The sequence below is a fragment of the Hermetia illucens genome, chromosome 6 (assembly GCF_905115235.1).
Source record: "Hermetia illucens chromosome 6, iHerIll2.2.curated.20191125, whole genome shotgun sequence".
Classification (NCBI taxonomy): domain Eukaryota; kingdom Metazoa; phylum Arthropoda; class Insecta; order Diptera; family Stratiomyidae; genus Hermetia; species Hermetia illucens.
In genome coordinates, this window is record NC_051854.1 from 56,822,731 (window position 1) to 56,848,180 (window position 25,450).

General features: G+C 41.6%; 4 protein-coding genes across 5 annotated transcripts in view; 3 read left to right on the forward strand and 1 right to left on the reverse strand.

Annotated features, from left to right (window-relative positions):
• LOC119659733 (homeobox protein Hox-A5) overlaps window positions 1-1,710 on the forward strand; it is a 28,384-nt gene extending 26,674 nt beyond the window's left edge. For both annotated transcript variants that reach the window (XM_038067992.1, XM_038067991.1), the window contains one exon: window positions 1,129-1,710. In XM_038067992.1, coding sequence (XP_037923920.1) covers window positions 1,129-1,538 — 410 coding nt within the window. In that variant the 3' untranslated portion in view covers window positions 1,539-1,710. The remainder of the gene's footprint in view (window positions 1-1,128) is intronic.
• Window positions 1,711-11,995: 10,285 nt separating this feature from the next.
• Window positions 11,996-13,674, forward strand: LOC119660140 (suppressor of fused homolog). The gene is made up of 2 exons (XM_038068538.1): window positions 11,996-12,456; window positions 12,506-13,674. The coding sequence occupies exons 1-2, from the start codon at window positions 12,134-12,136 to the stop codon at window positions 13,524-13,526; spliced, it is 1,344 nt and encodes a 447-aa protein (XP_037924466.1). The 5' UTR covers window positions 11,996-12,133; the 3' UTR covers window positions 13,527-13,674.
• A 193-nt stretch (window positions 13,675-13,867) lies between these two features.
• On the forward strand, window positions 13,868-25,004 carry LOC119659313 (actin-related protein 1). The gene is made up of 8 exons (XM_038067331.1): window positions 13,868-14,028; window positions 22,637-22,701; window positions 22,756-22,930; window positions 22,996-23,147; window positions 23,216-23,359; window positions 23,431-23,596; window positions 23,674-23,910; window positions 23,966-25,004. The coding sequence occupies exons 1-8, from the start codon at window positions 13,981-13,983 to the stop codon at window positions 24,107-24,109; spliced, it is 1,131 nt and encodes a 376-aa protein (XP_037923259.1). The 5' UTR covers window positions 13,868-13,980; the 3' UTR covers window positions 24,110-25,004.
• On the reverse strand, window positions 21,998-22,630 carry LOC119659315. The gene has a single exon (XM_038067332.1). It carries the CDS (start codon window positions 22,483-22,485, stop codon window positions 22,114-22,116), a length of 372 nt encoding a protein of 123 aa, XP_037923260.1. The 5' UTR covers window positions 22,486-22,630; the 3' UTR covers window positions 21,998-22,113.
• Window positions 25,005-25,450: the final 446 nt, after the last annotated feature.

Genomic DNA, 25,450 nt, shown 5'->3' on the forward strand with positions numbered 1-25,450 from the left:
AAGAGTCATGACAAACGCCAGAAATCGGTTTACGCAATGTATGGAGAATGGGGGACGGCACCTAACAGATTTGATCTTCAAAACAATGTAAATAAAAACTTTAAACATGTACCTACATTATAAAAAATAAATAAATATTTTCCGATGCATACAATAGTTTTTATTGAGTTTTGAAAAAAGGACGTTATGCTGCCGCATAATGTATGGTCTCACTTTTGATGACCTGTTTTAAGTTTTCTGCCTTCCTTTCGAGAAGAGCATTTAATTTTTTGATATTTAATTTCCAGATTAGAGTGTGAATCCCTAAAGATTTATAATTATTCCCTGCATAGCATAATCCGAAATAAAATTGTTGCCTTCCCATAATATGTCACTTATCTACTGCCCTTCTGGCCGTCTATGGGTATCTGGATTGGACCCCAACCAAGTTCTTCATTAGTTATTGTTTCAGGCCATAATAGCACGAACACATGAATTGATGAAAACTTGGAACTTTCAGAAACAGTGGCGATTTGGTTTGCATGGCTTTTTTAAATTGACAAAATCTATTCAAGTTAGTTAATCAACATTTTAACTGGGTTTGAAATGCACGACATACTACTGAAAGCTGCTCTTGTATTAAAGCGCTTTGAAAGCGTACGCAAAATACTGAGGTTCATATGAGCATCCTCATAGTTCTGACTTTCAATAAGACTATGTTTTAGCTTCATTATCACCAGACTTAATTTAGGTGATAACCCAAAGCTGCAGGACAGGTTAAAGACGAACACAAAAATCAATGGGAACCCGGGGCAAAGAGATGTAGTGACTGGCGCTCAAACAAATTAGGTGTCTCGGCCCTAACGTTGAAAAGCAAACTAAATAAAAAAGACTCACAAGTTTACTTTTGGAACCATCCCCCCCCCTAAAATTGCGTTCACATTTATTATGCTATTGAAACACTACCGATAATGGGATTTCAATTAAATGACTCATTAAATACAACTGTTATACATATTTAGTTAGCCAAGTTTTTGCGTTGTTGGACTTGAGAACAAACCAACCAAGTTATGCAATTGTTCATTTAAAACTTCTGCTTAATTTTTCGTATCTACTTTGTCTCATTTTAAAATTATTTTATTCTTCCAGATCACATATCGAGTAAAAAATCAACCCTTAAGAGTAAGCGTGTCAGAACCATCTTCACTCCCGAACAGCTAGAACGTCTTGAAGCAGAATTTGAGCGGCAACAATATATGGTAGGACCAGAGCGTCTCTACCTGGCACACACCCTCCAACTTACCGAAGCGCAGGTTAAGGTGTGGTTTCAAAATCGTCGCATCAAATGGCGGAAACATCACTTAGAAATAACACAACAGCGTCTAGCCATGATACGACAAAGACAAATCCCAGCAACGGAAGAAGCAAACAACACAAACTGCCCCACGAATAGTTTGGAGAATCCTCTCGCCACTCACCTGCATCGATCAGAATCGGACCTATCCATTTGCAATGACTCCTTAGACACGGAAAGTATTCATGATGGAGAAGATGGTTAAAATATGTATCAACGTTAAAATCTAGCAAGGAAATTTCTCACTTGAAGATTGCCTAGATCTGATTTTATAGCTTGTAGAATTTTTTATCCTTATCTATAGTGCGTAGAATGAACAGAAACAGGGTGTTCTTCAACAAAAAATCGATAATGTGCTATTATATTGTGTTTGAGGATTATTGTAAATAGACTTAGTGATAAATAAATGTATTATTTATTAAAATCAAAAAGTTTTATCTGTAGTAATTGAACTTCATATACGACTTTATAAAATTTCTGATGAACCAAGGAACCTTATCTTCCTTTATGTTTGAAACAATACCACCTAGAATCCCCTCTGACAATCAGGTGAGAGTGAACACTGAAGCCATCGACAACACAACCCTCCGCGACACCTATAAGAGGGAAATGGATGCCGCAATAACCGCAGTCAATAGAGGACCTGGAGATGAAGCATCAACTAATGATCTTCACAACCACCTGAAGAACGTTATCATGGATACGGCCACAAATATACTTGGCCCCAGCCGCAAAAGGAGTCGGAACGGCTGGTTTGACGATGAATGTAAGCTAGCAACGGAACGGAAGAATGCCGCATACCGAGTAATGTTGCATTCTCAAAGAACGCGGGCACGCGCAGAGACTTATCACGAACTCCGTCGAGCGGAGAAGCGACTTCACAGACGGAAAAAGGAAGCCTGGGAGAACCAACAAGTCTGTGAACTAGAAAAGTACAGGGAGCAACCGCACCAGGCGCGGAAGTTTTACCAACAAGTCAGCAGGATGAAGCCTTATACACCTCGATGCTCATCCTGCCGAGACAAAGAGGGAAATCTGATTTCCGACAGAATGGGCATATTAGAGCGATGGGTTGAGTACTTTGATGAGCTACTGAACAACCAGAACATCGGCGAGTTGGAGGTCCCGCCAACTGAAGACGACGGACAAATACTGCCACCACCAAGTTTAGGAGAAACAGTCCGTGCAATTCATCGGCTAAAAAACCATAAGTCGTCAGGAGCCGATGGAATTACAGCCGAATTGGTTAAATATGGAGGCGACCAGTTACACCAAGTGGTTCATCAACTTGTGCTCAAGGTATGGGACAGCGAATCAATGCCTGACGATTGGCAGCGAGGCATAATCTGTCTCATACATAAAAAGGGAGATATCACACAGTGCAGCAATTATAGAGGTATCACGTTGCTGAGTACCATCTATAAGATATTCTCCACTATCTTGCTAGGCCGGATAACCCCATACGCCCAGAACATCATTGGCCCATACCAAAGAGGCTTCACTCCAGGCAAATCAGCAACAGATCAGATTTTCTCTCTGCGGCAGGCGATGGAAAAACTGTTGGAATATGGACAACAATTGCACCATCTGTTCAAAGCCGCCTATGATAGCATAGCCAGGGTAAAACTGTACACGGCCATGAGAGAATTCGGTATCCCGACGAAATTAATAAGACTGACTAGGCTGATCCTGACCAATGTGCGAGGCCAGATAAAAGCAGCAGGATCACTCTCAAGACCATTCGACATCAACAACGGTCTACGACAAGGGGATGCGCTATCATGCGTCCTCTTTAACCTGGCCCTCGAGAAAGTGATCCGTGATGCTGAGGTGAATGCAAGAGGTACGATCCTCTTCAAGTCCACCCAACTACTGGCCTATGCTGACGATATCGACATCATGGGAAGAACCACCCGAGACGTTCAAACTGCCTTCATCCAGATCGAGCAGGCGGCGCGAGATCTTGGGCTGCACATCAATGAAGGCAAGACAAAATACATGGTGGCAACGTCAGCACCGAAGACGAATCAACCAACAACATCAAACCGCACTGGTCAAACACAAGCACGAACAAGAATAAGGATAGGGGAATACAACTTTGAGACCGTTGACAATTTCTCCTATCTAGGGTCGAAAATCACAACCGATAACAACTACGATGATGAAATCCGCGCACGGTTGTTGTCAGCCAACAGAGCCTACTTCAGCTTACAAAGACTGTTCCGCTCGAAACGTCTCACCATAGGGTCAAAGCTCTTACTGTACAAGACTATGATCTTGCCAGTCCTCATGTATTCCTCGGAAACTTGGGTTCTTAGCAAGAAAAATTGCGAACTCTTGGCCGCGTTCGAGAGAAGAATCCTCCGAAGAATTTTTGGCCCCCTACATGAGGATGGACGATTCCGTAGCCTACACAATGACGAAATCTATGAGCGATACCATGACCGTCCGGTTGTGGATAAAATCCGGCTCAATAGGTTACGGTGGGCGGGTCACTTAATCCGTATGGATGAGGATGATCCCACCCGGAAAGTCTATAAGGGCAATATCTATGGTAGGAAAAGAAGACGAGGCAGACCCTGCCTAAGATGGAGCGATGGCGTGGGTCAGGACGCCAGACAGCTTTTAGGGATATCGAATTGGTGGACCTCGGCGCAAAACCGGGATGTCTGGAGTTCCTTATTAAGGCAGGCCTAGACGGGATACCGGTTGTTGCGCCGTTGATGATGATGATGTTTGAAACAAAGGGATCAATTCCATGTTTTTTCAAGCTATTTTATTACATGTCTTGTTTTCGTTGTCATGTGAAAAATGTGTTTTCCTTTTAAGGTTTTATGTAAAACAAAACCTTATTAAAATCGATTAACTTTCAGTCTGTCTGTCACGTGCACTTTTCTCCAAAACGGCTAAACTGATCCGAACGAAATATGGTGGACATACATATGTTCATACAGTGGGTGAATAAATTTCAAATAGATACAAAGGGGATATAAACTTTTTTCCATCGAATATAGTCGTGTGTGGTATTAAATAAAACATTGACATGGGTTGTAAATGCGCGAGTAAAGAGTAAAAGTGTGCACACTTAAGGTAAGATAGGACTCATTTTCAGAAACTACCCAGCCCAAAAATCAGAAAAAAATCACGGTGATGCGCTTGTATGAAATCTAGATCTCAAAATATATCCCATTCCGATATCTGCTCAAATAAACTTAGCAATAGTATATTACCAACTTGTAGAAATTGACTGAAAACGCCCCTTGGGAATACTAAATTTTATAATACACCAGCATAGAGAAGATTATCCCGCATATGCATGCTATGTTTCACGCCAATTCGCGTATTAGCGCCAAAGTTATACAATAGCAGTTTAAACTTATCAATTTCGAGTGAATTTACTGCATCCTAAGCCTTGCAAAAAAGATGCTGACGTCAAAATTAACGAGAATAATTGACATTCGAGTGAAATATTCAAATTCCATTCATGAAAAATCCACTTCTTCCCAGCCCTTTTTCAGATTTTGTGTAAACACAAGACACAGGAGGCTGCCACTATATGGTGTCTGGGCTTCGAAATACCATCCATATCCACCATCCGATATCTGTTCGAATAAAGTTAATAGTACATGCAAATTTAAGACTATGAATGTCAATATCACCTGAAAGCGGATACTCTCACATAATATATGCATATATTACGTGCTATGCACTAAAGCGACAAATGCACTCTCAAATGTCTTTATATAAGAAATACACAAAACCTTTCGTACCTAAAGCGTCTGCTTCTGGATCTGGAAGTTAATGGGAATTGTCCTGGATACGGGAGAGTTCAAGTCGAGTTCAGTGGTGCCCTCGTCACTGAGCGTCAACATCTTCAAGGCATCATTTCCATCCACGCGAAATGGCTTTTCTCCACATTGATAGCCAAACCCGCGCCCTTCAGATGCGCAGCAATCTGTTGAAGAATGAGAATGTGGTCCTCGAACGTCTCAGATATGACCAACAAATCATCCAAATAGACGAACACTTGTTTCTTCAGATGAGTAGAGATCGAATTGACCATGTCTCACAGAATCTTTATGGAGCATTGCATAATCCAAAAGGCATTATTCGGAACTGGCACAAGCGTCTACCTGCGATGACGAAGGCGGTTTTATCCCTTGACGCTTCATCGGGGAGTTTCTGTAAAAAGACGTCCTTAAGGTCAATACCAGAAATGTATTGAGCCTTAGGCAACTGACTCAAGATGCCATCAATGAACGGTATGCAATAAGCGCTCTTTACGGGCATCGCGGCACATTCTCACCTTGCCTGGTTTGACAACAAGAGCCGACTTCCCCACGACCCCCATTTCCAACAACCGATCTACCTTGGCGCACCAAAACTTCAAACACTACTGGCGATATCGGATAATGACGCTGTTATATTGGTTTGGCTTTTTCTACATCAATGTGATGTGATACCAACGATGTGCGTCCCAGTCCTTACATCGTGAAAGAGCGAAACATGGGTATCACAGCTTACGCAGGACTTGCTTCGCCAGTTCAGCGCCCTAAAGGGTGGTGTTCGCATATGGTCGGAAGTCTCGCTTCAGCTTGTCCGCTAGCACTACCGACGAAAGGAATTGACGTGCCCTCTTTCGTGCAGCCAAGTAGGCACGAGGAGAGTTGAACGCTTAAGCGGGTTGGTGTCATGCTGCTGATACCTCCACAGCCGAACATGGTACGGGAGCCAGTGTTTATGTACGTGTTCATATGTCTCCTCCCCAGACAAATCCAGCGAAGGAATCGAAGTTTTAACGGGTGTAGCAGAATCGATTGACTGTTTATTTAAATTGCTAGTATTGGCTACAATGTTTGTCGACGAATCCGAGTTGGGTGTTGTTCCTCTCCATCGCTCCTCCTTATGAAGGAACTTCTGGCGAAGCTGTGAGAGATACTCGTCGAAAGACTCAAATTTGAAATTTCAAATTTGAATATTCAAACCTCGAAAGCGGCCAGGAAAATTATATCGACGTAACAGATACCTAAAACGGAATTCAAAGGGAGAGTAGAGGACGCGATCGATGTACCAAAATGGTTGGAGAAAGGAATGAGCTGTAAAGCTTCGACGAAGACGTTGTGATAGACGTGATGGACAAAAATTTCAATATTATTACAAAATCTGTAAAGTGCAGCGCAATAGAGGCTATAAATACCGAAAGCTGATTATTGCCCTAGTCAAAGGAGTAAATATTTTCACAAATAAAAATTATTTTAGGGGCGACGAAAGAAGTTCAAAAAGGGTAGCAATAAAATTATTTATTATTTACGATAATGAACAAGTCAAGAGCTAGGGAAACTCCACATTTTATTAGTGATAGGATTGGTTACATCGCAGAGCAAAAATGAAATCACATTGCCCAGTAAATCGTCTGAATCTGGCATAGTAGAAAAAAAATTTAAAAAAACGACCTGTATTCAATACAATGTCTAAAGCAGGAGGCCCATTAGCGATTTCAAAGATTTTTAATGGAAATTGTTATTGCTCCAAATTACAATCCGGGCATAACCTGTTTTTGTTGATTCTGAGAAAGCTTTCAACTGCATCACCAGAAAGTATATCTCAAATGCACTGCCTAGGACGATCCTCCAAGAAATCTAAAGTTATTGTCAAAGCAACATTTAATGGATGCATGACGCTCCAAAAACAAAAGAAGCGAACAGGTAAAATTCGAGAGGTCCAAGATGTAGTTCATAATAATATTAAAAAAAAAATTGTTACGACGGTTCGGTTGTAAAAATTTAAGGAATGTAAACCACTCAAAATTTTTTCGTTTTATAAAAAATACTAGAGGCATGGGCTCTCTGGTTGCTGGCATTTTAATTATCACACTCTGTTGTTTGTGAAAATTTTGCCGAGTGTGAAAGTTTTAAAAATGTTTTTACTGAAAGTTAGAAAAACATAATTTTAAGTGAAAAATCATACAAAAGAATCAAAATAGGACGCGAGAAGAGTACTGCAGAGGACGAAAGGCGAATGATATGGAACATTTATATATGTGAAAAAAATATTAATAAAACTGCTCAGTCCATACGGTGTAAGCGCAAAAAAGTTCGAAACGCAATTAAACATTACCAGGAAAATAAAAGTTTTGCCAATTCAAGACCTTGCTGGCCAAAAAACACCACAGAAAGCGAATATTCTCTAATTGTTCGACAATCATTGTACGACCCTTTTCGTTGCTTCCACGGAAATTAGAGCCGCAATGTAACAAACTATGGTGTAAATGTTTCTGCCAGAACCATCAGACAGCGACTTTTTAAGAACAACCTCAGATGATGTCAAAGATTGAAAAAATCAAAAGTTACACATGGTAACCGAAAAAAACGGCTAGCCTTCGTCAGGACCATATTGACTCTGCTCTTTCCTTTTGCGGTTCAGTGATTTGCAGTGACGAACTAAAGTTCAACTTATGCGATTCTGATAGGAAAATTTATGTGCGACCTCCTCATAATAAGGAGTTGGATCCTAAGTACACTAGGAGGGTGGAGAAATTTGGTTGCGCCAGTGCTATGATATGGAGTTGTTTCAGCAAACATGGAGCCGGGGTTATTGTCAAGGTCAAGGGGAAACTTAAAAATTTAACCTGCCGGAATTTACTGTCAGAGCACCTTCTACCATTCCTGGAAAACCTCCCGTTGTTAGTTTATTCAAAGCCAGCTTTTCAGTAAGACAACGCGCTATATCATAAATCGCAATTTGTACAGCAAGGGTTCAAGGATGAGGCCATTTCAACCACGGACTGGCCTGCAAAAGCTCGGGTTTAAATCTAACAGAAAATTTATGGGCAATAATTAAGCGGGGAGTTATGGCACTGAAATCAACCACTGTGCAATTTTACAATTATAATTTTGGACCATCATCTAGTAGGGGTGAAAGCAGAACTTTATATAACGACGATGCTTTGTGGCAATTTCACAAAAAGGATATCCACCCAAATATCAAGTAAGTAAACAACTTATATTTTCATTTACTTCCATGATTTTTCAAAATTTATTAAATTTTTTTTTTTCTTTTTCTTTCAAGTGTGTTGGTAGCTTGATGCAGCTTTTTCTACCTTTATTTTTATATTGAATTAAAAGCAATTTTATTTTCTAAAATAAAGCTAGAATATTAATGGAGTGGACCATCATCATCATCATGAAAGGTGCAACAACCGGTATCCGGTCTAGGCCTGCCTTAATAAGGAACTCCAGACATTCCGGTTTTGCGCCGAGGTCCACCAATTCGATATCCCTAAAAGCTGTCTGGCGTCCTGGCCTACGCCATCGCTCCATCTTAGGCAGGGTCTGCATCGTCATCTTTTTCTACCATAGATATTGCTCTTATAGACTTTTCGGACTGAATCATCCTCATCCGCTCAACGCGGCCAAGAGTTGGTAATTTTTCTTGCTAAGAACCCAAATTTCCGAGGAATACATGAGGACTGACAAGATTATTGTCTTGTACAGTAAGAGCTTTGACCCTGTGGTGAGACGTTTCGAGCGGAACAGTTTTTGTAAGCTGAAATAGGCTCTGCTGGCTGACAACAACCGTGCGCGGATTTCATCAACGTAGTGATTTTCGAGCCTAGATAGGAGAAATTATCAATGGTCTCAAAGTTGTATTCTCCTATCTTTATTCTTCCCGTTTGACCAGCGCGGTTTGATGTTGTTGGTTGGCTAGTTTTTGGTGCCACCATGTACTTTGTCTTGCCTTCATTGATATGTAGCCCAAGATCTCGCGTCGCCTGCTCGATCTGAGTGAAGGCAGTTACGTCTCTGGTCGTTCTTCCCATGATATCGATATCGTCAGCATAGGCCAGTAGTTAGGTGGATTTAAAGAGGATCGTACCCCTCGTATTTACCTCAGCATCACTGATCACTTTCTCCAGGGTCAGGTTAAAGAGGATGCATGATAGGGCATGCCCTTGTCGTAGACCGTTGTTGATATCGAATGGTCTTGAGAGTGATTCTGCTGCTTTTATCTGGCCTCGCATATTGGTCAGGGTCAGCCTAATTAGTCTTATTAATTTCGTCGGGATATCGGATTTTCTCATGGCCGTGTACAGTTTTACCTTGGCTATGCTATCATAGGCGGCTTTAAAGTCGATGAATATATGGTGCAACTGACGTCCATATTCCAAAAGTTTTTCCATCGCTTAGCGCAGAGAAAAAATCTGATCTGTTGCTGATTTGCCTGGAGTGAAGCTTCTTTGGTATGGGCCGAAGATGTTCTGGGAGTATGGGGCTATCCGGCCTAGCAAGATAGCGGAGAATATCTTATAGATGGTACACAGCAACGTGATACCTCTACAATTGCTGCACTGTGTGGTATCTCCCTTTTTATGTATGGGACAAATAATGCCTTTTTGCCAGTAGTCAGGCATTGATTCGCTGTCCCACACCATGAGCACAAGTTGATGAACCACTTGGTGTACTTGGTCGCCTCCATATTTAACCAATTCGGCTGTAATTCCATCGGCTCGAGGCGACTTGTGATTTTTAAGCTGATGAATTGCAAATGGAGTGGATGAGTTAGAATATTAATGAGTGGATCACCGCCGAAGGCACCCGCCATACCAATACGCCTGGCATGAATTTTGCGGATGTTATCGAAGAGGAAGTTTGACGAGTCATAAACAATTCAAAGACCTGGAAGGGCCCAGGTCTGGATCGGGTGCAGAGTTTCTGGTATAAGAAATTCATCAGCGTACACAGTCGGTTGGAATACAGTATAAATAAGGTCATAAATCGGTCGGAGGAATTTCCACCCTTCCTTACTACGCGGATTACCTACCTTATCCTTAAGAAGGACACGGTACAGGACCCCGCAGATACAAGACTGATTACTTGCTTACCAACCCTCTACAAATTTATAAAGTCCATTATTAGTGGTGCACCTCGAGGCCAACAACATTCTGTCCGAGGAACAGAAGGCTGCCGAGTTGGGTCAAGAGTTTGCAAAGAGCAGCTCATTATCGACTCGGTAGTTGTAGGGCAAGCAAGTAGAGGCCAAAGAAACCTCTTTAGTTACTATATCGATTATGCCAAGGCTTTCGATAGCGCTCCGCACACCTGGCTAATCGATATCCTACATCTGTATCGCATTGATCCGAAACTAATAAAGTTTTTGACGACAGTAATGGAAGGGTGGCATACCACCTTATCAGTGCGTACATCTGAGGGTGCTAATACCTCAGAGCCTATCCGTATACGGAGGGGCATCTTCCAGGGGGATCCGTTGAATCCCCTTTTGTTTTGTATCGCACTGAACCCCCTTTCATGACTACTGAATGCTGCTAGATAGCATGGTTTTGCAATAAAGAATGGCCTACGTGCTAAGTGCGAACTAACACACTTGATGTAATTAGATGACATCAAGCTGTATGCTGGTTCCGACATGTTCAGCCGTGTTATTCGGATGGAGTTTGGATTAGATAAGTGCCGAATCCAAGCCATCCGCAAAGGTCATCACGAGCCGCATGCCGGACCTCCACATCCAAGCTAGGACCGAGACAGGCTTCTACAAGTACCTAGGAATTCTGCAAGGAATCCATACATCATCCAAAATCGCTAAGTCGACTCGCTGTGCGCTTATTTTTACAGCAAAGAGCAGGCGAGTCTTTTGTATGCGGCTGTCTGTAAGGCAGACTGTAGGCTGACTCCACTTAACTTGAAGGATCGATCTTTCAATCCTCTGAGTGGAGTGAAGTCGGACCAAGAGCGGATCGATGAATGCACGATAAACACGTGAATTGTCTTTGGCCGCCATTTGTCGATTTGCATTTGTTGAACAGATGGCTGTGTGCTGGGGAGTTCTTTGTTGAGACGGAGAGGTTCATGTATGCCATTCAGGACGGCGTGCTCGCCACCCAAGTATATAAAAGGCTCAACATGAAAGAACGGGTGGAGAACGACCAGTGCAGAATGTGTGGTTCGGCGTTAGAGACGTTGGACCATCTCATTTCAGGCTGTACTGTTATGGCACCGGTGCAATACATCACCAGGCATAATGCTGTATGTAAGGTTATCCATCAAATCCCTGTTTACAAGTATGGGCTGATCACGGGAACATGTCCGGTTTACCGATATGAGCCGCAAGCAGTACTTGATAGTTCTACTTACAGTATGTATTGTACTTAAATTCCTCACGGCTTCCCTTGATGTCCTGGACTTTCGTACAGTCTGGTTCAAATCATGCAGAATTACACCATTCTGCATACGTGCTCGATGTTGCGGTGAGTTCTCGACGGATTCTCTCATTTACCTACCACCGGTCACCACTACCAGCGCTAGTATTATGTAAAATCCGGCGGTGTTGAATGTGTATTTTTGACCATATTAATTTTATTGATTGTCTTACAATGCATGAAATCAAATACCCCAAAAAGATTCAGGAGAAGTGTCGGGCCATGACGCAGAACAATTGCAGATGAGTGTCCACTATTCAGTAAGCGGTGGCCGGAGTTGAAGAGGGGCTTAACAGTGATACCATGTGGGAGTACTTATCGTACGTATGCGCTTAGAGGAACCATATTACATATTGTGCATTTATTTTTTCACTCTCATTGTTCACATAGCAAAAACAGTTTGCCCTTCCATTCGAAACCAGTATTAATAGTAACTTCAGTTCAGTGCATGGGAAGATGTAAAGTGTCATCCTTTGTTTGCTGTCAGCGTGAAGTTTTCTTATCTCGATAATTGTTTGTTTATAATTTGCCTTTTGTTGCACCCGCTAGCCGATTGTTTACGGTCGAATGCAATTGTAATCAAGATAATGTCGTCGGCAACTGACGCAAAATTCCCGACAATCCCTCCAGGGCTCCGTGCTTTGATTGATCAGTGCCAAGCGATTTACCCTGACCAAACGAACCCTCTCCAGGTGACGACTGTCTTGAAGTACTGGCTTGGCGGCCAGGATCCTCTAGACTACATTTCGATGTATTCCAACAAAGGTGATCCTGAGAGAGGTATTCCCCCACATTGGCACTATGTGAGCTTTGGTCTCAGCGATTTGCATGGAGATGGAAGGGTTCACGTTTCGGAAGCTTCAAATAAAGAGGATCCCATTTCCGGGATGGGGTTCGAGCTGACTTTTAGGTACTTGCGTTGTCTGTTGTGTGCTGTCATAATGAAAATTTTACCCTAGATTGACTAAGACAACATCGAACGGAAATCAATCAGACAAGCCCCCAACATGGCCTGCGAACTTACTACAAGCTCTTGCCCGGTATTGTTTCCAGACGGGGAATCGTCTCTTCGCTGGGGACAATGTTCCGTGGAAGAGACCCTTGGACGGTGCCAACTGGAAAATTCAACATTTGCTTATTGCCGACGATGCACAACTTGCCCGCACCCGCACTCCTTTCGGCTGGGTCGACTTCTGCCAAATTGTCGGGGTGACTGACGAGGAACTTGATCAAGCGTCGAGGTGGAATGGGAAGGGTGTTCTCAACATTTTGAAGCGTGAAGCTGCTACTGGGGGTGACTGGCTCGTAACAGATGTACGACGGACACAAAGCGTTTTTGAGCTCTTCCCGGAGACACTACAACAACTTCAGGACGACTTGGAGAAAGAAGGTTCCGATTTGGCCGGAATTAATGCTGAGTTCACCTTCAGGGAGATCGGGAAGAATAAATTTAAGACTGAAATAGATTCAGGGATTGTTATTGAGAAATCCGACGGCGTCGAAAGTAAACCGGATATAATGAGCTTCAACACATCGAACTCGCTGTCCAGTTCACTACACAAATCATATCCCGTCGGGTATCAGCCGAGTAACATTATTCCTCTGGATGGCATTGAGCTCACTTTCGCTCCATATGCCGCGAAATTTCTGATGTTGGCTGTTAAGGATCGCATTCGCCACGGACGCCACTTCACATTTAAATCTCGAAATTTGGCTTTAACGTTTGTTAGCGAGACCGTTACGGGTAGCGCAGTGAGCAAGGAATTTCCTTACGGAGTGATTGGGTATTGGGTTCAGGTGCTACTCCCAAATGATTTGGTACCACGGATGATGACAGAGTTCAGCAGGTTGAAAACTAGCGTAGATGACGAGGAGGAAGAATGCAGGCGTGAGATTTTCGACTTTCCTGATAAAAACTTACGAATAATAATAGAAAAGCCTGAGAATATTCATGGAATCATGAAAGCAGTTGCCTTATAATAGTAGGAAGGATCATAGGGTTAGGAGTAATCAGTATTTACACTGTTTCGTAAGTGGACACTAAATGCCTTCCATAACGAAATGATTTTTCATGCTAGAATATTTTGTACGATATTGGAGATGGCGAATAAATTTCAAGATATTTTTACAGGATGAGAGTTTTTACCTGTTCCGGTCGCGGTTATCGCAAATTTCAGTGCTCCCCGCTTGCGACGGTAGAAGTTCTGGGGAAAATGGTCAGACATGGAATCGACTTTAATGAACCAATTCAACGTTCAACTTCTATGAATCGCATTTAGCAGTGTATATGCGTCATTGACGACCAACTTCATTCAGTGTTCGCCTGTGTCAAACGTCGTGCGTGTGAAGTACGGCTGACAGTAGGCAAAATACTTTATAGTTTTCCATTATCGTGTAATTTTTCCACTTGATACGGTTCATATTCGCCTAGAAAATGGAACCTTATGATGTGATAGTCAATCAGCCCGTTGTTATTGACAATGTAAGTGAAATGAATTGTTCAAATTAAAAAGGATTTAACGGGGAGGGGTTCTCTGCTATTACAAACCGGAGACGAATGACATCACCCGGCGGCAGCTGTCCATGTCACCGAAAGTCTTTCCAATTGGATGTAACAATTGAGTGAAAGGATTTATTGAGTTTTCCGGATTCCAGGTGATTTAGGGCTGGTCCGTGCACTTGAATATTTTTTGGGGAGAAACCCATTAACAGGAGAAAATCTGTCTGCGAGAATATTCAGTTATGCCACATAATCACAACAACCTAAAAACTTTTCTTTGTACTTTCCTGAATTTTCAATCAGATCTTCGGTTTGTTGGAGCAAAATCTTGAAATCTAAGGAAAATGCCACAAAGTTATCGGATAAGCTAATCCATTTTCATAATGGAACTCGGCGCATGAAACTCGCATAATTTTCACTAACGTATGGACTGTAAACAAGGAAGTGGTTTCACCGCAAGATAAGTGAGAAAGGGTTTGGTTTGTAACCAAATCAGTTCATCCAAGTGCGTACTAATGCTCGCTGGTGACGCTGCAAGCAGCTTTTGAGATTCCAATTCATAGCTCCAAAATGCTAATTGCAAATCTATGGGATGAATCATGTTTTCCGGATTCTCTTTGGTAGTCACTTCGCCGCCATATCTTGCATATGTAATTGTGCAAATTTTAATTATTGAGTGTGAGTGCATGGTTTCATGTTTGGAATAAGCAGGGAATCATCACCAGAAAACAGAAAGGGAAAAAGTAGAAATTGAAAAACAAATGATTTTAATGATTTATTTTTTTGCTACATCCTTCTATCGATATGAGTTAGAAAATAATTTTGAGAATCGACGACCCTCGATGATCGATGACCCTTCCCAATTGAGTATGCTGCTCGTGCGATAACCATCTTCATTTGCTTTTCTTTTTTATTTGTGTGAGAACCACAGTTTCAGGACTCAGGTCCATTGTACTGCATATGTATGCATCCCCTTTAGACAATCACAAACATCCATGACCAGGGCCAGAATTCGAACCCGGGGTGTAAAGGACGAGAACGCGAAACTGACGCGCTAACCACCTCAACCATTGCCCCATGCAAAAAGAATTCTCCGTCTTTATGCTATCTTGCTGCTATATGGCTTAGCACCTGCCCAACATTTAATGTTTCCTGTTCATTCCTTCGTGGAGTATAGGACTTCCACACAGTCAGATTGTGCTTCAGGTTGACTATCATCACACTTAACGCTGTGCAAATGGTATGCTCACAATAGCGAAACAAACACAAGACCCATAACGATTGGTATTCGAACCTAGAGCAGCGAGATTGGGAGCCTGACGCTCTATTCCCTCAGTCCTCGCGCCGTCGCTCAGCATTTAGTGTGATGATAATAAAACTGAACCGTTGAGCTCCAGGACACTTCCGTACTGTCGACCGTAATATTATTCCATCTGTTGATCAATAACTTGAACCTCAATCATATTGATTTCGGCTGTTTTTGTTAATTTGACCTGCAATGAATTTTGTTTCCATATTGTCGTGGTACTAAAATCCAGTCCGAAGTATTACAGAACCTCTTTTTACTTTACGGCAACTTGAAATTTTTTAGTGCTTCCACAAATCATGGAAGCGAAGACGGATTTATCAGATGACACAACATTAAGTACATTTTGCTTTCAATTTTGTTCTCTGCAACTGTCCGGATGACTCTAGTGGTTTGAGCGCTGGGCTTTCGTAGGGGAAGGTCGCGGTTCAAATGTCACTGGTGGCAGTGGGATTTCTATCGTGATTTGGCGGCGGATACCAGTCGACTCAGCTATAAATGAGTACCTGAGTCAAATTAGGGTAATAATCTCGGGCGAACGCAATGCTGGTCACATTGCCTCCTACAGGATAATGTAGTGTACCGTTACGGTCTTGAAGGCCCTAATCCATAACGAATTGTTGCGCCAACGATTATTATTATTTTTCGAGTTGTCACAATCTCGGCAGATGCCGGAATTTACCTAATACTAGCACTAAATGCCAAGCATTTAGTCTCGGACGATCCTGTCAACTTAAATTATCAAGGGGCGCTGGTGGTGGTGGCCGGTGGTAGGTCAATGGGAGAATCCGGCAAGAACTCCCCGCAACATCGAGCACCTTTGCAGAATTTTATATTTCTGCATAGTTTGAACCAGATCGCGGGAGTCCCAGGACATCAAGGGAAGCCGAGATGAGTTTAAGTACAATACCTGTAGCTGACAATATTATGGGAACTACAACCACCCGCTCGAGACGCCGAATTCCTTTGATTTCCGGAACCTTATTATCCATGTATTTCCAACTAACACCACGTCAGGCTTGTTGTGTGGAATATGACGGATCAGTTAGAACTTGCTGGTCCCAATACATGCTGTAAGCAGAACTATCAAGTACTGCTTGCGGTGCATATCAGTAAACCGGACATGTTCCCGTGATCGGCCCATGCTTGGTTGCAATGTTTTGATGTTCGTGTCTTGCACCGGTTCCATAACAGTGCAGCCAGAAATGAGATGGTCCAACGTATCTAACGCCGAACGACACATTCTGCACTGGTCGTTCTCCACTCGCTCTTTCATTATGAGCTTTTTATAAGCTCGGGTGGCGACCACGCCGTCCTGGATGGCACACATAAATCCCTCCGTCTCAGCAAAGAGCACACAGCCATCTTTTCGACATATGCAAATCGACAAATGGCTGCCAAATTCAATCCACGTGTTTACGTTGTATTGTTTTCGATTTCGACAGAGGATTGAAAGATCGATCCTTCATGTTAAGTGAAGTTAGTGCCTTACAAACAGCCGCATGCAAGGGACTGCTCTTTGCTGCAAAAATAAGCGCGCAGCGAGTCGATTTGGCGATGATGTTGTACCACCACGTCAACCATGCCCCTACTTCCGATATCATGGGAGAGGCTCATCCGCTCCACGGCAGAGTTTGGATGATGCATACGGAATTTGGACATATTTGTCCGTATCCGCTGCTGGACACTCTCCAGATCAGTTTTCGTCCATGGCAATATTCCGAGTGCATAAGCCAGTTAAGCAATAGCGAATATATCCAATGCGCTAATATTATTCTTCCTCGAGAGATTCGATTTCAGTACCAATTTTACACGTCCTATGAATTCGAACAGGAGGGCATCCTTTAGATTACCGACTCGAGCATGGATTCCTTGCAGAATTCCTAGGTATTTGTAGAAGTCTGTCTCGGTCGTAGCTTGGATGTGGAGATCACCAATGCTATGTCCGGCATGTAGCTCGTGATGACCTTTGTCTAATGCAAATTCCGTCCGAATATCACGGCTGAACATATCTACTGTTCGCAACAGATTTCTTAGATGGTCGTCAGTACCAGCATACTTTATTGCAAAACCATGCCATCTAGCATCATTCAGTAGCCCTGAAAGGGGGTTCAGTGCCAGGCAAAACCAAAGGGCACTCAACGAATCCCGTTATATTTCTCTCCGTATACGGATAGGCTCTGAGGTATTGGTACCCTCAAATAAACACACTGATAAGGCGGTAGGCCACCATTCCATGGCTGTCGCCAAAAACTTTATTAGTTTCGAATCAATGCGGTACAGACGTAGAAAATCAATTAGCCAGGTATGCGGGACGCTATCGAAAGCCTTGGCATGCTCGATAACAACTAAAGAGGTTTCTTAGGCCTCTAATTGTAGACAAAAGTAGTGGAGCTCAATAATGGAAAAAAAATATTTGGAGAAAACGTAACCAAAAGCGATGTGTTGTGTTTGACGTGAAGAGATAAGACAACAAATTGTTGAATAGTTTTCGTACGAATGAAGATGGCAAATTTTTCAGCAATGTAACTATAGTAAAACGAGATGATTTTAGTACTTTCGAAAAATCCTTAATTATACGAGCACAGACTACTCGTCCTATTATTCCAGGTCATCTAATAAGGATCGTCTGCCCAAAGCTCCCAAGTTATGACAAAGTAAAAACTGCCTGTTATACATAGTTTGAAACCGAAGAAGCCTTCCGAAATTGATTGAGTACCAATTGAGTTTTTGAAAATATGGACGACTAAGTAAATACTTGATCATTTGTGAAAAACCATTAGCGTAAAAAATAACAATCATCTACGGGCATAAATTATCAAACAACGCCTGAAATTGTTTGCTGACATTATTGAGAAATGTCTAAATCAGGTTCGAACGATTCGCAATGGGTCAATTATCAGTGAAAAAGTGCTTGAGAAATACTGCGAATATGATATCGATGTGCACTAACAGACATTGAGTCCTGCCAAACTTTTTCAGTTGACGAAATCCACGAAGAGAAATAAGGGTGAAGTACAAATCCAAGACAAAAGCTTTCCAAGTCAAGACTCAAACAAAGGAATGGTTCAACTTCCATACTGTTTACTCTGGTGTTCAAGTAAGTAAGGTGACCCGGGAAAATCACGGTTAGGATTCTCTTAAAGTTCCCATAATTGGCGGCTTGGGTAGACAACGTGAATATTATGTATTATGGTTGGTGGGATTTTTGTTTGTACATTGGGTGGTCCTAAAGGTCTATCCAATTAATAGTAAACCGCACTAATTTCTAAGTGTAACTTATTGCTTTCTTTTAGTGTAACTATCCACTTGTCCATAAAAATTGTTGGCGGTTTCGTCGGCAGGGCAGAGACAACTCTTCAGATGCCTCTTGAAAGTTGCCTTTGCTTTGGTGGCGAAACCGTCAGTAACTTTCCTTATGTGGGGCTCGGCAGATCAATTATACCTACAGGCTATAGTTGTGTTAATTAATTTCAAACATCTACCTGCAGCAAGGAGTCGAACGCCGCTTCGATTTCTTTTCCATCGAAGTAATCTTCTCCCTAAAACTTACGTAATTTCTAGAGGGTTAATTAGAGCAGTCACTCGGTAGAAAAAGGAGTGTGCTCACACTCTCACTTTGTGAATATTACAATGCAAAAGCAGGTCCGATGTTACATATTCATAATAAACAGTTTAGTTAAGTTTATCAAAAAAATCTGAATTTTTGCCGACTCATGCACCTCGCTTAGTCATTTTCAAAGCGCCATCGATGTTAGCTTCTGGCAATATGTTTCCACTCCATTCCCACAACAATTTTCCCAGCGTCTTGCGCTCTTTCATCACTATTCCGCGCCACGGAGCTCTAGGACGACCCTCTGGACGATCATCCTATGATCTACAGCCTAACTTGCGATGAGAATTATCTTAATGTGCCGCCTCTCGATTGCCACTTCCACCTTCTCATCAATACGTCCACTGGCATTCTGCCCATTAATGGAAGACTGTCATGGCCCGTTAGGCTGAGAATCTTGGTTTTGTTAGTATTTATCTTCAATTTGACCAAAGCCCATGATTTTGTAAGAGGGAAAATCAGTTATCATCGGCGTAATCGAGGTTTTTGAGGAAACATGACATCATCCATTGACCCGCTACACTTCTTCCAGCCAAGACAGCATAAAGGAAGTCACCGATGGTGAGAAGCGAAAACATCGGTGGCAAAATCCAACCTGCTGTATTCTGCATTTTGAACTTCAAGTTAACTCTCATAATAGTTTTAATTTCTCCGGAATGGCCCACCTGCGTAAGAAATGCCAGGTGCAATGTCTACCTACGCTTCCAAAATCACAATCATTCGAGAGCAATTCTTGTGATCGGTAAATGAAAATCCATAGTGCGAACCAGCCTGCTCTCTGCCAAGCAAGCTTTCGAGGTGTTCTTTGATATGTTCCAAGAATATTTTAGCTATTATAGTTCAGTCCTCAAAATAGGCATTTGTTTTGGCAATAGCCTCCTCGCTCGCGTGCGTTGAAGCACTTTTTTAGTTCGCAAAAAAAAAGGTCACTGGAACGCAAATCTGATGCATATGGTGCATGTTGTAATCATTCGAACATTAATTCCACGATTTTATCCATTGAAGCTGCACCGGTTTTTCTGCTGAAACCATGTGGCGGATATAACTGAGAAATTAAGTTTACTAAAAACAACTTCTTTCAGATACTTCGGCCGAAATTACTTGGAATTTCTAAGTGTTTATCGAACGGAGTTAACATATTTCTCGCCTGTTATAAAACGGATCTAAAAATGAGTCTAGCCGCAGTAGTTAGACCCCTAAGAGTTCGTAGTAAAATTGGTTGGTAGGTGTCGACGTTATGGCGTTTTCAAATATTTACCTGGGATGAGGTCAAATAGAGGTACCATCATAGTTTTGTTCACAAAATCTCCAATCTCTTTGGGTGAAGCAAAAGAAACATGGAAAAAAACACTTAAGATGTTAGCATCATAATGCGAAGACTTCGAGAATCCGCTGTTTTTCATAAAAGTACGACAACGAAACGTGAGCTGTCAGCGGAGCACATCGAAAAACGTCTAATTTGGACCGAGATTGGAGCATTGTAATATTGACAGAGGAATCGAGTTTTATGATTAGTAGTTGGTGGAAGCGAGCTTGACCAATAAAGAGAAAAAGAATATTATAATTAACATCACAGCATTTAAAAAAATTTCCCCTCAGCAAGATTGGGGGGTGGGGGCTTTGCAAGGAACATTTCCGCGGGGTTCCCAGCACCTTCGTTCTAGCCTAGCGTAATGACGTCAAATATGACTTCACCTCTGTTGGTAGAACAATCCGTATCCTCATGGAACTTCAGCGGATGTTATACTGTTGACAATCATGGTGAAGTTGTTAACGTCCCCTACACATGCCTCAGAAAGCTTATGACAACTTGCAAGCTTTTTCTAAATGTGGTATACAGTTTCTACTTCCCAGTGCTTTCAGTTTAGTTCATCGACCCGCTTCCATTTTTCCGTAGTCAGAGACATGGCTGATAGATTCACTTGCCCGAGAGATGAAAACACTTTTGATGACGGCGCAATAATAATAATCGTTAGTGCAACAATCCATATTGGATCAGAGCCTTGAAGTGTGTTGGAGTACTTCATTCAAGACCGTAACGGTACACTACCGTACACTGTAGGAGTCAATGTGGTCAGCAAATCGCTCGGCGCAATGCTCATCAATATTCTCAAGCTAATTCAAGCAAGAATTTTTTTTCATTATTTGATACCATTGGATTGCGATAACGGCGCGTATCGCCGGTCCCGACGATCTGTCCCTCAGAGAATAGACGCAATAGCGCAACACAAGCGAAAGTAAACTATCGGTAATGGTCCCCTTTCGAGGCTGATGTCAACACTCCTTTTCGTTGTTCACACTCAGAAAAAAAAACACCTAAATCTAGTACTGAACGCGATATGTTAGTTGCCTACCAGCCGAAGACTAACCGAGTTCATGGCAAGCCCTATACTCGAACAGAGTCCCGCCGAAGATGAGGCGGTGAAAGTTTCAGAAATTCGTAAAGCTTTAATCGCTGTTGTCATGGCTACCAGAGCCGTGTCCCCCCATCCCATGACATTCAGGTTAGACATCTTGATCACAATGCTACCTTTAGGAAACCTTTCGTGAATTATATATAGTTGCTCATAGAAAGGGGTCTTCTCTGCTATATTAAAAACTGCCCAGTATTGTATAATTGTAATGCTCCTTAACTTGGTGCAATCAAAATCCTATCAAAAACTGTTGCTACCACTAGGCTTGCCGAAGTACAAATCCACAACGGCGAAAAAGATAAAGCAATGCTCTCCAGAATCCCGCTATTTCACTTCGTAAAGGCCCAGAATGTCCGGCTCATATCCCGTTCTAATTGAAGAAAGCGAGCATTCTGGCAGCTCCTTTTTGGGATACCCTTAGGTCAGTCATTATCCTAGGCGCTGTTGACATTACCTATTGGATCATATTTTGATTTCATTGAATTTTTCGAATTACTGAGAAGATATCCAGACTTTTTATAGTTATAACGAGGGTTCTTAGGTCTTTATAACCGCAAAATCCTCATTCTTTTCTTTATATTTTCTACCTAAGTGAAACAAAAATAAAAAAGAAGGGCATCACAAGAACACAGCATTAAAGCCAATATATTTCAAATTTTCAGGTATTGCAGTTAATGCCAAAGTGTGTTGAAATAATACTTTCTCGTTTGTATTTTCTCTGAATGAAAATAAGCCTACTTGTTACCATTCTTCGGTCCAAGACACATTGAGAATTGTTCATAGTTGATATCTTTATCACCTGGTCTCTTGTCTCGGACATAACGAAGCGGATGTGAGGTATAGACTGTAGTTGGATCTGGTGCAGATGCAAATTTCTTCATCTTCATATCAAAGCCAGTGACTGGTAGCACCTTTCCAGTAGGATCCTTGTAAAAGTCTCGATGGCACTGGGACTGACTGTAGAAGAGATCAATAGCAGAAATGCGATTATAATCGATAATAGAGAGTCCGATTTTCGGCACGAAACCAGGCAATGCACTTCGATACTTGCGTGCATTGCGAGCAATGAGCAATGCGTCAACTTCAGGCAAAAGTACTGCTTTCATCTTCAGGTTTTGCTTCTGCTCCGATTTGGATTCAAGAGAAAGTTTATAACACTTAACGAGAACACAAAAGAAAACGAATGGAACCAAATTGCTCCCTATAAACCCTACGTAGAGAAGTCAATTTTGAAAGGAATATTCATATTTTTTTCAGGGATCAGGAATCATTAAAGCAGGCTTCGCGGGTGATCATATACCAAAGTGCCGGTTTCCGAATTAGTAAGTTACAAAATTCGTTTGCTGATACTTTTTAACAAGCATATTTAAATGCAGTATCGGAAGGCCTAAACATGTTCGTGTAATGGCTGGAGCGCTCGAAGGCGATATCTTTGTGGGACCGAAAGCAGAGGAACATCGTGGATTGTTGAGCATTCGATATCCAATGGAACACGGCATAGTCACAGATTGGAATGATATGGAACGAATTTGGAACTACATTTATAGTAAAGTAATGCTTTCAAATTATAGGAAAACTGCTCAGTGTCATTATCTGATCCAATTTCATTCGAACAGCATCAACTCTCAACGTTCAGCGAAGAACATCCAGTTCTGTTGACCGAAGCACCATTAAACCCGCGACGTAACCGTGAAAAGGCTGCTGAAATTTTCTTTGAGACTTTCAATGTGCCTGCACTCTTTGTGTCAATGCAGGCAGTTCTTAGCTTGTAAGAATCTTGTTTTATGGCAATAGAATAGTAAAAGGACAGAAGATTTATTCTTGCTTGCTTTGTAGATATGCAACAGGACGAGTGACTGGTGTTGTGCTGGACGCAGGCGACGGCGTAACACATGCTGTTCCTATATACGAAGGATTTGCTATGCCCCACAGTATTATGAGAGTTGACATTGCTGGCAGAGACGTTACAAGATATCTTAAGTAAGTGACTTTTGAATGAAAAATAGAAAGAGCTCTTGTGTCACACCTCACATGTTCCAATTTCTCTGCAGGGCTTTGATTAGAAAGGAGGGCTTCAACTTCCACACAACTGCCGAATTTGAAATCGTACGTTCTATTAAGGAAAAAGTTTGTTATTTAGCAAGTAATCCTATCAAGGAAGAGAACATAGAAACTGAAAAATATGCATACACGTTACCGGACGGGAACACACTAGAAGTAAGTAGCGAACTTTTCTATTTATTGTTGGACAACAATGCTTAGTATTTTGTTGTTTTTTTCTTTTTGATTACCAGATCGGACCAGCTAGATTCCGTGCACCCGAAGTTCTGTTTCGTCCTGATCTCATCGGAGAGGAGTGCGAGGGTATACACGAAGTGCTTACGTACGCTATACAGAAATCAGATATGGATTTGCGTAAGATGCTGTTCCAGAATATTGTTCTCTCTGGCGGTTCAACTTTATTCAAAGGTTTCGGGGACCGATTGTTGGCTGAAATCAAAAAGCATGTAGCGAAGGATATGAAAATTAAGGTAGATCTCTTCGTAGACCATGGAAAATTTTAAATTCAACATTTTCTCGCCACAGATTGCAGCTCCTCAAGAACGATTGTATTCAACCTGGATGGGTGGTTCGATTCTCGCATCGCTCGACACATTCAAGAAGATGTGGATATCAAAGAGGGAATACGACGAGGAGGGCCAAAGGGCAATACATCGTAAAACGTTTTAAGTTTTAGTTCTCAAAGTATCATATGAAAAAGTTAAACGAGAAATAAATTGGAGAAAAAACATTTTTGTATAATAACAACATACACTATTGCGTCTCGAATGCTTCCCATGGGAAGGAACTCGCTGAGACCTAAGCAGAAAACTTAATTTACTAGAATAAATGTTATATTTTATAATATACGCATATTTATTTCGGATAGCTTTTATATTGATATTAAAAGCTCTATCGATTTTTTAGTACTTTTTTTAGTAGTATATTAATTTCCATAATTTTCACATAAATTCCAGCGCGACAGATTTTGATAAGATTTATCGCTACCAGAGCTTGCAAGCATTTTATGCAAATTTGAATGAATTTAAAACAATAGACAGATTTTCTACTACAGTTTTCAAAATATTTCGTTTTTAGTTTATATCCTCGCTCGCATTTACTCGGAACCCTATAAAGCACAAAAGACGTTATTAATTTTCCTCTAAAGCAAAAAAAGGTTGTTAATGTTTCAAATTCGATTTTGAGCTAAATTTACTATAAAAGTTCGTGCGGTAGCTTGATTTTAAAGCAGATATATTAAAACGTAATTGTTTTTAGCTCACGGAAACGTGTAAAATACTCAAAGTTAGAAGAGATAGCTTCGTGATAATTTGCGACTCTTTCGTTACTTTCAACAAGCATAGGCTGTCGTATATTTTCGCTAAATTTGGGAATACAAAAACTAAATCACAACTAACACAACTCTTTCAAATTTCGTTGGCAGAACGACATAAAAGTTCTAATCACATGCCAGGTGCAACAAATTTTACTTTCATTTTATTTTTGTACTGGAAAAGACAATTATTATATAATAATTGATTATTTATTGTCAAATAAAGAAAGATGATTGAGATACTGTATTAAATAGAGGTCTATTATTTGGAAGACATATTTTCGTATGATAAGATGAGAGAAACTTACATGTTATGGAGTTGAAGACGCCTGAGAAGAAGCCGAAAATTGGAATATCCATTGTCATCATCATCATCAACGGAGCAATAACCGGTATCCAGTCTAGGCCTGCCTTAACAAGCAATTCCAGACATCTCGGTTTTGGACCGAGGTCCACCAATTCGATATCCCTAAAAGCTGTCTGGCGTCCTGACCTACGCCATCGCTGTATCTCAGCTAGGGTCTGCCTCGTCTTTTCATCCCACCGTAGTCTATTGAGCCGGATTTTATCCACCACCTAACGGTCATGGTATCGCTCATAGATTTCGTCATTATATAGGCTACGGAATCGTCCATCCTCATGTAGGGGGCTAAAAATTCTTCGGAGGATTCTTCCCTCGCACGCGGCCAAGAGTTCGC